The sequence below is a fragment of the Ooceraea biroi genome, chromosome 5 (genome assembly GCF_003672135.1).
Source record: "Ooceraea biroi isolate clonal line C1 chromosome 5, Obir_v5.4, whole genome shotgun sequence".
Taxonomy (NCBI): Eukaryota; Metazoa; Arthropoda; class Insecta; order Hymenoptera; family Formicidae; genus Ooceraea; species Ooceraea biroi.
The window spans coordinates 8,463,471-8,478,048 of record NC_039510.1 but is presented as its reverse complement, the minus strand read 5'-3'; the positions used below and the strand labels follow the sequence as shown (position 1 = coordinate 8,478,048).

General features: G+C 37.1%; 4 protein-coding genes across 4 annotated transcripts; 2 read left to right on the top strand and 2 right to left on the bottom strand.

Moving 5' to 3' along the window:
• Window positions 1–428: 428 nt before the first annotated feature.
• LOC105275140 (uncharacterized protein K02A2.6) lies at window positions 429–2,096 on the top strand. Its single transcript, XM_011331797.2, has one exon. The coding sequence runs from the start codon at window positions 429–431 to the stop codon at window positions 2,094–2,096; it is 1,668 nt and encodes a 555-aa protein (XP_011330099.2).
• A 158-nt stretch (window positions 2,097–2,254) lies between these two features.
• LOC113561973 lies at window positions 2,255–3,156 on the bottom strand. The gene has a single exon (XM_026969676.1). The coding sequence runs from the start codon at window positions 3,138–3,140 to the stop codon at window positions 2,481–2,483; it is 660 nt and encodes a 219-aa protein (XP_026825477.1). The 5' UTR covers window positions 3,141–3,156; the 3' UTR covers window positions 2,255–2,480.
• Window positions 3,157–5,572: 2,416 nt separating this feature from the next.
• LOC113562010 lies at window positions 5,573–6,511 on the bottom strand. The gene has a single exon (XM_026969894.1). The coding sequence runs from the start codon at window positions 6,509–6,511 to the stop codon at window positions 5,573–5,575; it is 939 nt and encodes a 312-aa protein (XP_026825695.1).
• A 362-nt stretch (window positions 6,512–6,873) lies between these two features.
• On the top strand, window positions 6,874–8,257 carry LOC113562009. Its single transcript, XM_026969893.1, has 4 exons — window positions 6,874–6,943; window positions 7,345–7,526; window positions 7,619–7,777; window positions 7,992–8,257. Exons 1-4 carry the CDS (start codon window positions 6,874–6,876, stop codon window positions 8,166–8,168), a joined length of 588 nt encoding a protein of 195 aa, XP_026825694.1. The 3' UTR covers window positions 8,169–8,257.
• Window positions 8,258–14,578: the final 6,321 nt, after the last annotated feature.

Genomic DNA, 14,578 nt, shown 5'->3' with positions numbered 1-14,578 from the left:
ACATAAAAAGGTTTTAGAACAAGTCTTGAAAAGAGCAAAACTACATGGAATTAAATTTAATAAAAAGAAGTGTAAGTTTGCAGTTAAGATGGTTAAATTTTTAGGCCATATATTTAGTGATAAGGGCATTCAGGCTGATAATGCCAAAGTGCAAGCAATAGTTGATATGGAACGACCTAGTGATGTCAAGGCTGTACAATGACTGTTAGGTATGATAACTTATGTTTCCAAATTTATTCCGAACACGACGGAAATTACAGCTCCGTTACGCGAGTTGATAAAACATGATGTTGATTTTAATTGGGAAAAGCATCATGAAGAGGCATTTTAATTAATAAAAAAACAGTTAAGTGAATTTCCAGTATTACAGTATTATGATTTAAATTTACAGCCCACAGTTAGTGTAGATGCGAGTAAATCAGGCGTAGATGCTGTTTTATTACAGAATAACAGGCCTATTGCGTATGCATCAAAGGCATTTTACACCAGCTCAGAGCTCGTGGGCTCAAATTGAGAAGGAGCTTTATGCGATTGTTTATGGATGTGAAAAATTTCGGCAATACATATTAGGACAGACGTTTATCGTTGAAAGTGACCATAAACCGTTGGTTTCTATATTTAAAAAGACAATTGCGGAAGTACCAATACGATTACAAAAAATGCGCATGCGTTTACAACCTTTTGATTTTGAATTGCAATATAAACCTGGAACAAAGTTAGTTATAGTAGATACTTTGTCAAGAGCTCATTTGAAAAATAGCGAAGATGACATAGATCCTAATTTATATATTTTAGATGTTACGATAGCAGGTTATATGAGTAATTTAAAAAGAAGCGAATTTGTAAGCAAAACAGCACAAGATGCAGAGGTGCAAACTGTTATTAAATTAATTAGAGAGGGTTGGCCAGAAGAAATTAAAGATGTTTCTAATGAGGCAAAAGCATATCATACTTATCACAATGATATGTATGAATATAATGGTTTATTATTTAAAAATGATTGTGTTGTGGTGCCAAAACAATTACGACCAGATATTGTAGATAGATTGCATTATAACCATTTAGGTATTGAAAAAACTAAAGCGAGAGCGCGTGAAATTGTATTTTGGCCAGGTATGTCGAAACAAATTCAGGAGAAGATTGCGAATTGTAAAACTTGTTTAAGATTTCAACGTAGCAATAATATAGAAACGTTGAAGCCCACGGAAATTATGGATGGTCTATGGGAAATGGTTGGAATTGATTTTTTTAAATTCCAAAATAGAATATATCTATTAATCACTGATTATTTTTCGCAATATGTGGATGTAATTCACTTGAGAGATGAAAGTGCAATGACAACAATTAAAGCACTTAAGTCTTGTTTTATCAGATGGGGAATTCCTAATATTATTAGATCTGATAACGGATCACAGTTTACTAGCAGAGAATTTAAAAACTTTGCAAAGACTTGGAATTTTAAACATGTTACTTCGAGTCCAATATACCCACGAAGTAATGGAATGGTTGAAAGACAAATTCAAACAGTTAAGCGGATATTTAAGAAAGCGTTTTATGATAAGAAAGATCCTTATTTAGCGATGTTAGAATTAATGAATACACAAATAACGAATGAGATAAAGTCGCCTAATCAAATATTGTTAAGAAGAAATGTACGAGGAGTAGTTTTTGATTTTTTTGATAAAAATAAGTTAATATATGAGGAGCATAAGCAGAAATTAAAATCGCGACAGGTGAATCAGAAAAGATTTCATGATCGTCGTGCTAGAGATTTACCGGAATTACAACTTAACCAGAATGTGAGAGTACAGAAACCGAATGGTCAATGGGATCGAGCAGTTGTAATAGATAAAAATAATAATGGTAGAGCTTACACCATTAAAACTGAGGACGATCGAACATTGATTCGGAATAGAATTCATTTGTCGGGAGATTCAGGTGAACCGTTCGAAAGCAAGGAGGAGCCTCAGTATTATGATCATCTAGCTGAGTCGCTTACAGATTTGGGAGAGAATCACCAAATTCAGGAAACACCTGATCCATCGTCGAGTGAGATAGTAGATAATAGCCAAAGAAGTGCAACACCACGGAGTTGAAGGAGAGAGCATAGGTCTGAGGGGGTGAAGCAATGGCGGGAAGGGGGATTTGATCGTCGACCATGTCTTTACGATGTAGCGAGCGTATTATTTATTTGATTATTATGCTACATTTAAGGCAGTTTAACGCACGAGGAACTATTACAACATTTCGGTTTAGGTGAAAATATATAAAGATGCTGACTTTATTTAATACAGACTAGAACTGATTACTTAATGCACGTGTGACTTAAAGCGCGAGCAATTAGCTTCTCTTTGTTCTCTGATTCCTTCCAAGGCTCTCCATCTCGGTATTCGTGCTGCCCTCTCATTGGTCGGGCTAGTTCTGCCTTGTACTCCTTAGATGCCGCCACATACTCCTCCCCGAGTGCCTAAGTCCTCACTTTAGGCGCGAAATTTGACCTGCTTCCGAGAGTACGTTCTTGGCTGGTCCGGCCTGGGGGTGGAAGGTTGGTCGAGTCTATCCGAATCATCCCATGCAGTCTCACATTCCGCCAATGTCTCTGTGAATGCTGGTTTTAGCCTCTCGATTGGAATATTGACAGCTTCCTCTCTTAAACGAATCTGAAACAAAGAATCAGAAACTCTCCGAAGGATTTGATAAGGTCCTTCATATGGCGACTCCAGGGGTCCTCTCGCTCTGTCGACTCGTAGGAATACATGTGTACACGTGTCCAATTCCTTATGTACAAATGCTCTTCTCTTTACATGATGTGCTGTTGGCGTTGCCCTCACATCTTTCATCCGTTCCCTGAGTTTCTTGGCAAAAACGTGTATGTCTTGAGCTCTTGGATCTTCGTTAATAAAATATTCTGCTGGCAATCTTAACGTTGTACCGTAAACTAATTCCGCTGCTGTAGCCTTGATGTCTTCTTTTAAACTTGTACGTAAACCCAAGAGTACTATTGGTAATGCTTGAATCCAGTTTTTATCTTGATGACAACGAATGGCGTTTTTTAGAGATCTATGCCACCTTTCTATAATTCCATTAGACTCTGGGTGGTAAGCTGCTGTACGCATTCGCTTGCTTCCTATTAATTTCATAAGCGAGTTGAAAAGTTGCGATTCAAATTGTTTTCCTTGATCCGTTGTAATTGTCGCAGGGCTTCCGAAACGTGCTATCCAACCATTTAATATTGCTTCTGCTACAGTGTCTGCTGAAATATCTTGAACAGGAACCGCTTCCGGTCATCTTGTAAATCGATCGATTATTGTAACACAATATCGATAACTTTTTATTACAGGCAGTGGTCCTATTATATCAATGTGTATATGCTCGAACCGTTCCTTCGGCATTGGAATGTGCTCTGGTACAACTCTATTGTGTCTGTGAATTTTGTTTCTCTGGCAGGGTATACAAGTTTTTACCCATTCACCTATATTCCGATTCATTTCTGGCCACACGAACTGTCGGTTTATTAATTTCTTCGTGGTCCTTGCGCTTGGATGAGCTAGTCCGTGTGTTGAATCGAATAATCGTTTCCTTAAATTTTTCGGTACGTAGGGTCGTACTGTGTCCGTAGATAAATCGCAATATACGGTAGTATCCGTATCGTCTAATCTCACTCGTTTCAGCTGCAATGAGTGTGGTCTGTCTCTTAAGAGATTCTGTAATTCTTCGTCCGTTTGTTGCTCCTGTGCCAGTTTCTCCGTGGTAACAATTACGGGCATGTCAATAGCTTCGAGCCGTGATAGTGCGTCGGCTACCACATTGTCGCTCCCCTTAATATAAATTATTTCGGTACTAAATTGTCCTATATAATCCAATTGTCTAAGCTGCCTGGGTGAAGCCTTTGATAATTTTTGCATGAAAGCATACGTCAATGCTTTATGATCCGTTTTCAATATTAATTTTCGTCCTTCGACTAAAGCGCGGAAAAATTTTAAACCGCTATAAAGAGCTTGCAATTCTCTGTCGTACGTACTATAATTCTTTTGAGCTGGACTAAAAGTCCTTGAAAAGAATCCCAGAGGTTCCCACTTTCCTTCGTGGTACTGCTCCAAGACTGCCCCCATCGCCGTATCCGACGCGTCTGCCTTAATTGCTAGTGTTGCATCCCTCCTTGGATGAGCTAATAACGTTGCGTCCACAATTTGCTGCTTGGATTCGTGAAAAGCTTTTTCCGCTCTGGCCGTCCACACTATTTCTCGTTTGTCGTTTCTTCTTGCTCCAACCAAGTATTCGTGCAGAGGTGCTTGGACATGCGCTGCTCCGGGAATACACCTTCTGTAAAAATTGACTATTCCTAGAAATCGTCTAAGTTCTCTAATATTTACAGGTTTCTTCATTTCCTGGATCGTTTTTACCTTGTCTGTTAACGGGATTATTCCTTGACCGTTAATTGTATATCCTAGGTAACTAACCTCTTTTTGTCCAAAACTGCATTTCGCCGCATTAATCCACAATCCGTTAGCTCTTAAACGTTCGAATACTTGGCGTAAGTGTGCTTTGTGTGTCTCGATATCCCTAGAAGCTATGATCATATCGTCCATGTAACAATAACAACTATCGATACCCTTCAACGTTTGATCCATAAACCGTTGAAACGATCGTGCCGCGTTTCGCAATCCGAAAGGCATGACGTTATATTCGTATAGGCCGTATGGTGTTATTATCGCTGTTTTTCTTCGATCCTCTTCCGCGACCGGTATTTGATGATAAGCTCGTGCTAAGTCTAATGTTGTAAATATCGTACAACCTTCTAAATTCTGAGCGCAGTCGTACAAATGTGGTATTGGATACTTGTCAGGCTGCGTACTTTTATTTAACCTTCTATAGTCTCCACAGATCCTCCAATCTCCATTTTTCTTCGGGACTAAGTGTAACGGGTTAGCCCATTGACTACTACTGGGTCTACAGATTCCAGCATCTAACATGTACTGTATCTGTTCGCGTACGACTCTTGCTCTTTCGCCTGATAATCTTCGAGCAGGCTCCGCCACCGGTGGTCCTGTGGTAACAATATGGTGTGTAACATTATGTTTTACTGTTTTATAACTCACCGGTTTGGTCACCTCGTGAAATTCCTTCAACAGCTCAGCAAACGGACTCGTAGGATCAAATGTGGTAATTTCTCCGACGTTTCGTGTTACTACTCTGCCAGGCGCTTGTAGTCTCGTCGTTCCATCCAGTAATACTCGACGTTTTAGGTCAACTAGCAAGCCAAAATGAGCTAGGAAGTCGGCGCCTATTATCGCCTGCTTCACTCCTGCTACAATGAAATTCCATTTCATGACTCGACGCAATCCTAAATCTACGCTAACGAGCTCTGTACCGTACGTATTGATTAAAGTATTATTTGCTGCGAAAAGCTGATATTTGCTTAGAGTCAGTCTTCCTTTTGTAAAATTCTTCGGCAATATGGATACATATGCACCCGTGTCAATAAGGAACTTCGTGCCGTTCTTCTTGTCCGTAACGATGAGACGCGGTGATTTTACGTCGCCCGGTCCCATCTCCCGACACTGCGACGCGTCTAGTTTTCCGACTCTCTAATCGGTTTTTTCCAGGAACATGGCTGACGGCATTTCCAAGACTTATCACCAAACTTTCGATGATAATAACAATATTCTGTTTCGTTACTATTATCTTCGCTATTACAATCGTCCTCTCCTCGGCTTCGCGAGCGTTTCCGAGCGAACCTCGATCTTCCACGTGAATAACTACGCTGTCTACCTCTCAAAATAAGTTTTTTTACTTGCTTTTTTAATTCAGCGATCTCGTTCAAGATGTGGCTGTCAGGTCCTTTTTGCTCAGCACTGGCTACTTGCACCGCCGACACGGTAGGCCTTGTCACCTCCATCACTTTATCAGCTTGAGCGGCCAATTTTTGCAGATCCTGCACCTCGCTGATAGCCAGAATAGTACGCACATTTTCAGGGAGTTGTTCCATGAATATAGTTTTCAGTATTTCATCCGTAACCTGTCCAACCGCTAAATTTCGTAACCTCTGCAGAAATATTGAGGGTTTTTCATCACCTAGTTCGTGTGATCCGAGTAGCCTTCTTATTTTCGTCGCATTTGTCTCTCCAAGCACAGAACAAATACGTTCTTTCAGTGTTTGATACTTGTTACACGCTGGCGGGTTTACTAAAAGGTCAGCTACCAAGGGCAAGACCGTTTGATCCGTATACAAGATCACATAACGGAATTTAGACTCGTCACTCGCTATTCGGTTGATAGCGAACGCAGCCTCTACTTGCGCGAACCATAGAACCGCGTTGTCCTTCCAGAAAACAGGCAAACGAACCGCATTCGTCGCACTCACGATTGTCTGCACTTGATTGCTGTCTCTAACCTGCAGAGAACCTGCACCTTGCACAGATGTCCCCGCTTCCAATTCGGCGTCCAGGAGCCTCGTCACCGCCTCACCGCCATCAGTTTGTGTTCTAGAAGGCGATCTTTCCGTCGGCATGATTTCCTCCCGGTCACGTTCCTCGAACTCACTGGAACCACTTTCCAGCGGCTGCCGGTCGTTCTTCTTTGTTATCACGTCGGGGTCACCAATTGTAGCGAGCGTATTATTTATTTGATTATTATGCTACATTTAAGGCAGTTTAACGCACGAGGAACTATTACAACATTTCGGTTTAGGTGAAAATATATAAAGATGCTGACTTTATTTAATACAGACTAGAACTGATTACTTAATGCACGTGTGACTTAAAGCGCGAGCAATTAGCTTCTCTTTGTTCTCTGATTCTTTCCAAGGCTCTCCATCTCGGTATTCGTGCTGCCCTCTCATTGGTCGGGCTAGTTCTGCCTTGTACTCCTTAGATGCCGCCACAACGAACAACTAGTAGTGTCACCTATCGACAATTAACTATATCATCTGTTTGTTTAGTTGGTAATACAGAGTAATCTATATATATATAAAAGATTTTTGTTTAATTCACTTGTTTTTAACGGAATTATGTTAAAAGAAAGCGTGGTGTTCGTCACGGACAGTTCGTCTTTATTCTCGGTCCTTCGTTTTGAAACATTTTGTGCAAAAATGGTAGGCTGTGTCGTAAGTGGGTGCAACAGCGGAACATCAGAAAAATCAAGGAAACAAGAGGAAGTAGAAGAAGAAGAAGGAAAAATTTCATTTTTTACGTATGTATCTAGACAGAATATTAATCTAAATTGTTTTAAATATTTTGATTAAAAATATAAACCTTTATCTTCTTTCGTAAACGATATTTTAAGATACTCTAACTAAAATTAAAATAAGCACATGAAACACCTCAGATAAACTGTAATCTGAAGAATATGTATATTACAGTTTTCCTAAAAATGAAAGAAAGAGGAAAGCGTGGTGTAAAGCGATTAATATACCCGAAGCTTGTTTAACAACAAGATCAACATTATGTTCCTTGCATTTCCGAGTACAAGATTTGTATGGATCTCCAGAAATACGTAGATATGTTAAAGAATATGCAATTCCTTTTGTAAGATGTTTAACAATTATATTGTATTACACGTTGATTATACTAGAATATTCCATTTGTATTTAGTACCTATTGTGTGTAAATACTTTCAGTTAGTGAAACCAACATCAACATCGTGCAAAGAACAATGTACAAAAAACTTAGAAGCATACGACGATGAACCTGTGAAAATACATAAGAAAACTAAAGGTTCTGCAATAATTATCGATACAAACCAGATGGAAATAGGACGAGATATTGATATCACACAGGTACATTAACATATAGAATAAGACAATTAAATCATCAACATATTTTTCTCGATTTTTAATATAAAAATTTAGTCTCAAGAAAAAATTAAAGCATATAGTTTTTTTGAAAGCAAATATCATGGTAGGAATCATTTTTTCTTATAACTTTCCTTGATTAGCTTTACTTGTTTGTATAACATAAACAGCTGTTAAAACTTAAATTTATTATTTACAGTTAAACTTACTTAAGAAAACAGCTGCTGAAAATATGGACGAAAAAATTAATTTAACATGTAAGTATTTTCTGCATATAATATGCAACAGAAAAATATTTCTTGCTACATTCTGTAATATACATACAAATATGCATAGAGATATATACAATGCATTTCCTTCTGACTTAATTCTGTAGCACAATCATCTTCCAAAGTATGCAAAGGTACTGCAGTATCTCCTTGCAGGATTTATTATTCACCGGAAAAGGTTAAATTATGACAAGAATTATCTAGAATGAAGAAACATTATCAATCACAGATCAAAGTTCTGAAACAGAAAACAAGACGGATGCAAAAAAAGATAGCTAATATGAAAGCAGTATTTGCACGTTTAAAGGAAAACAATTTTCTGCAAGAAGAACAACTTTATAATTTAAAAGATATTGCAGCAGGAAATAAAGATTTGCTTAAACGAATTATTGCTAAATCAAAAGGAAAATTACTCACTCGCAAGTTTTCACCAGAATTACGAACGTTTGCCTTAACGCTGCATTATTACTCACCCCAAGGATATTCGTATGTCAGAGAAACTTTCGATTCATGCCTTCCGCATCCAAAAACTTTATGTAAATGGTATTAATAGGGAAGCCTTAGCATTTATTAAACAACGTGTAAAAAATGCGAATCATAAATTACTTGGAGCTCTAATGTTAGACGAAATGGCAATAAGACAACATATTGAATATGATGGGAAACAGTTTGTTGGCTATTATGATGTTGGCAATAACATTACGAATGAGGAATGTTCTATTGCAAAAGAAGCGCTTGTGTTTTTAGTTGTCGGCATTAATGAGTTATGGAAAATACCAGTTGCATATTTTTTGATTAATGGCATCAACGGTGAACAAAAAGCAAATTTAATTATTCAATGTTTATCACTATTGCACGATTGTGGAATACATATAAAGACTGTAACACGTGACGGTGCAGCATGTAACTTAAGCATGTTCCGTAGCTTGCAATGCAACATGGATCCTGAACATTTACAGACATGGTTTGTGGATCATATCTCCAAGTCGAAAATATATGTATTCTTAGATCCGTGTCACATGGTAAAATTACTACGGAACATTTTTGGAGATTACAAAAATATTAAAAATAAAAATAACGAAAATATATCATGGGAATATATCGTATCATTGCACGAACTCCAACAAAACAAAGGCTTACATATGGGTAACAAATTACGAACAGGACATATAGAGTATCATAAAAAAAAGATGAATGTTCGCTTTGCAGCCCAAATCTTTAGTTCGTCTGTTGCAAATGCACTTCAAATGTGCAGAAGTGTGTTGCATATCGATAAGTTTGCACAATCTGAAGCAACAGAGGAATTCCTGCAGATGATGAACGACTTATTTGATATTTTTAATTCTAGAAATTTACGACAAAAGTTTTATGAACGTCCAATAAATCCAGATAATTACGAATCAGTTTTATATAAACTGAAGGAATGCAAAGAATATTTGTTAAACTTAAAATTTGAAAATGGGCAATTAGTAGTACGTTCTAATCGTAAAACGGGAGTCCTTGGCTTTTTAATTAATATCGAAAGTTTGAAAATGTTATATCAAGATATATGCGATAAGGAACAAATTCTACCATATATACCATTATATCAAATTAGTCAAGATCATCTGGAGATATGTTTTGGATGCATTCGAGCTTTTGGACGACAGAATAATAATCCTACTGTTAGACAATTCAAAGCTGCTTTCAAAAGATTATTGCTCAGAACAGAAATTAAGGGTGCAACAACGGGAAATTGTATAGCTCTAGATGATATACCTATATTAAATGCGACTTCACTATTACAACCAGAGGAAGTAATAAATAAAACTTCTACAGTCGTGCGTATGATAGATGATTATCAAATCAATAATGAAAATTATGAAAACAATGTTGCAATTGATTTTGATCATCCATATACTGTAGCTCTATTACATACTACCAATTTAACTGAATATGCTACGGAAGTTGTTACGTATATTGCTGGATTTATTGTTCGACATTTAACAAAACGAATTATGTGTGAACTATGTACAAATGCCTTGATCGACGATACAAAATCAGAACAACTTATACAGATTAAGGATCGCGGTAGTTTAATATATCCATCTGCAGATACCGTAAAAATATGCCTCGAAACAGAAAAAGTTATTAGATTTATTATGAGGGAGAAACACGATACCACACTTAATTCTAAGTATATTATGAATAATATTATTCAAACTGTACTATTAAAACATAGAGAAAATATATTTCTTGACTTAATAGATCATAGTAATGATCAAAGTTTTCTTACTTGTCACAGAACGCATTTGATAAAAAGTGTCATTGTAAAATATGTTAATACGCGTTATTTTCATATTGCGAAACAAACAAATATTGTTGCAACAAATAGACATTTTTATAATAAATTAATATTGTTCAGTGGAAAATAAATATTTCATGTTTGTTAAAATATGCCTCGAAACAGAAAAAGTTATTAGATGTATTATGAAGGAGAAACACGATGCCATACTTAATTCTAAGTATACTATGAATAATATTATTCCAACTGTACTATTAAAACATAGAGAAAATATTTTTGTTTACTTATATATTTCATCATAGTAATGATCAAAGTTTTCTTACTTGTCAGATCGCATTTGATGAAAAGTGTCATAACATATGTTAATACGCGTTATTTTTTTATTGTGAAACAAACAAATATTGTAACAAATAAACATTTTTATAATAAATTATTATTCAGTGGAGAATAAATATTTCTTGTTTGTTTCTTATTTGTATATGTATATATGTTGCTACTTTTATATACATATATATTACATATATTATATATATATATATATATATAAATATATCCTTTTTAACACCTTCAACCCTATGCAGGATTATATAGTATATAAAAATATATAAAATATATATATATTTAAAATACTCTGTATTACCAACTAAACAAACAGATGATATAGTTAATTGTCGATAGGTGACACTACTAGTTGTTCGTAAAGACATGGCCGACGATCAAATCCCCCTCCCCGCCATTGCTTCATACCCCGCACCCATAGTAAACCCTAATGCTCCCTCCTTTAACTCCGTGTGCAACACCGAGTAAGATTGTAACTAAAAGCGGTAGAGTTGTACGTAAACCTAAGTATTTGCAATCTTATGTATGTTAAGAATTTACGTTATATTATTATTAATAAGTCCGTCATGTGGTTAAGTAATTTTGATAAGCAGGATTATTTTATTTTATTTTATGAATGTTATTTTATTTTAATTTAAAAAAAGGAGATGTCATGATTGGACTATAGAACGTACCATTAGAGGAGGCAGGCGCGACGAGAGCGCCACCGGGCAGGCAGAAGACAGACTGAGACAGAGTGGAACACGTTCTGATATTTAACTGTACTTGCTTTTATATTAATTATTACATTGCAATAAAGATATTTGCAATACTCAGTCGTCATCATTACGCATATATTTAATAATAAATATATATATATAGTCAAATCGTATATATTATTATTAAATATATGAATTATAATAACAACTATAAATGAAAAACTGTTATCGAACAATTATTCATATGAATATAATAATAAACACATAACAATATCTGAAACGTTTTACCGGCATTGTGTATAACCTACAATTGTATGTATTTTACTTACAGATGAAAAGAAATTTTCGGATAATTTTCTTTCATAAGTTGTTGCCAATATTTCCTTTTTGCATTAATGCGATTGCTACATTCCAACACAACACAATAACTCATCGTACATGTAATTTCAGTATCACAACTTTACAAAACTTTATCGAGTATTATTCGGGCGATGTCGAGAACAGCCGAACTCGCCCGATTTGCCAGCAGCCTCTCCTTACCGCAAATCTCAGAACCCCCCTTGCCTAAGTTCGTAGCATAGGCTCCGTCCATATATTCCTATGTCAATGGGTGATAGCGATAGGAACAGGGAATAACCAATCGCGTTACACGATTTGAGTACGGATGACCAAATCGAGCAACGCGATTGGTTATTCCCTGTTCCTATCGCTATCGCCTCGCATTGTGTCTCCAGCTTAAGCGTTTGTAAGCAACATGGAGGTGATATATAACCTGTGAGAAATGACTCGTCGATCGACGTCGAAACGATGTCGAATCGACGTTGATTTGACGGTTTCAATATCGATTCGGCATCGTTTCGACGTCAATCGACGAATTATTTCTCACTGGAAAGATGGTTGTGTGTACTGCATAGTGTTACGTCCAAACCACGTACCTCTCGCGTAAGAACGCGAGTCGAGCCGACCAAGTTATCGGGAGGAAGGTCAGCGGCCGAAGGCCACTCTTACACTTTCTCCGAACGGAGGTCTGCTCATTGGTCCTTTTTATGTAAAGGAAATGAATCCTTATTACAAGGGACAGGACCTCGTACGATTAATTGAGGAGGGGAAGAGGTAAATAAATTAAACGATAATTATCGTAAGCACATAAAAAACTTTTATTTAAAATAATCAAAAGAGATAATAACTCATTTGATAAATAAAAATGTTATTCTTCAACCCTTAAAAATTATATATAGTTAAATCAAAATTACAATACAATAAAAATATAACTATATGTTAAATGTGAAATTTAATGATCCGTCTGTTGAGACTCTTCGGAGTCGGTTATGTTGTTTAAAGGTGGGGGAAGGGTTGATGGTGCATCAGGAAAAAAAGGTGGAAAATGTGAGAAAAGTGGGAAATCGGTAGGGGATAAATTCTGACTGGGATGGTCAGCAAAGGCTCAATATCCTCTAACAGGTTAGGAGAAGGAGACCGCGAGATGTTATGCGCGGGGAAGTGATGAGATAATTCATCTGATGGGATAGGCGAATATGATGGAGATGAAGGTGGAGGGAATATGTCGGAATCGGTCAGAAAGGCCTCTATCTCTTGCAAAAAATCTTCGACTTTCTCATCTAAGGTCACTTCTGGTGTTAATTGCGGCGGTGATAGGCGATGCAACGGAATGTTAATTTCGCAGGGTAGCACTAGATGAGTCAAAGAGTGACAATGTGTAATTAAAAGGGAAAAAACAAAGAAAAAGGCAAAAATAAAAGACATTGACAACCAGTCGCAAAAGAAAAAAATGGGAACGAATAAAATCAATTAATCAAACTTACTTTTAAAATTGTCCAGAAAAATGTTGCAAATCAAAAGTGATAGTGCGGTGCACTGAAGCTGCTCCAATTCAAATGAGAATAGGTTGACAAAGGCGATGCACAGAAACTTTTCCAATTCAAAGATGAGACTGGCCTGATGTTGGAACACACTGAATCTGATTTTAAATCGATGACTTTAGGAAATAACTCTCGAAATATTGAATGAAGACTGATGCGTCTGGTCGTTGTGATTGAAAACTAAGGAATTGCCTCAGGGCGGTTTCTCTGCCCTTTTTATAAGATAGGAAAAATCGTGTAGGAGGGGATTCTTCTAGAACATTCGATGAGGGAAAACGCCCGAAGTTAGGTAACGGGAGGACACGTATAGCTGAAGTCGAAGGGCCACCTTTGGACCTTGATAAGTGGCCGAGAGCGTGATCATGGTCATGGTGACGAAATGCACGTGTTCACGACCAAGGTGACCCAACAGTCGTAGTGATAAGGTAGATGATGCGCTAACGTTCAGGGTTGCTGCAAGAAATGTTTGTTTAATGATCACGCGACGAGCACATGTACTGCGTGCCTTACGGTTCCCGTAAGGTTCCCGCTTGATATCGTATGTCGGAAAAAATAAAATTCAATTGAAATTGTGCAACAACCGTGAGTGTCTTGGCTCAATAATGCGTGAGTGATAAATAGCACGCGGTAATTACTAAACGAATGTAACTCTATTATCTATTTCTTACGAAAGCAAGGGACCGTGGAGTCTGGACGTAACAATAGAAATATGAGATCATAGGTCTGTTCTTTATTGCTGAACTGCTGCACTAGTTCAGAGTTTATCGTTTTTACTACACATTGAAAGGAAAAGGATAAACTCTGAACTAGTGCAGCAGTTCAGCAATAAAGAATAGACCTCATGTGTACTAGAAGTTTTTGAAAATCGTTATCCTGCTGACAATCAGTGGCCTAGTTTACCCAGTACACCCAGCCGTCCAATTTTGATTCACTTCGGAGTGAAGTGACATTTTCTGGGTGTAAACACTGTTAATTCAGTTTTCTTTCACAAATTAAGAGTGTTTACACCCAGAAATGTCACTTCACTCCGAAGTGAATCGAGATTGGACGGCTGGGTGTAAACTAAGCCATTGATTCCAGCTTTAATTAACTTAATAAAATTTATTAATGAACGCCAACGCAGCGATATTGTGAATACACGTGGACCCGATCCTGCCTTCCGATTGCGATCCGTGACTTTCAACCGGTGAACTAAAACTGCACTCGAGTCACACTTAATAGGTTTGTTCTTTTCAGCTGCACTGGTACTGCACTAGTTCTGAACTAGAACTGGCAAGAATAGCGAAAGTTTTCATAGGTGCAGAATAGTGCAGGAA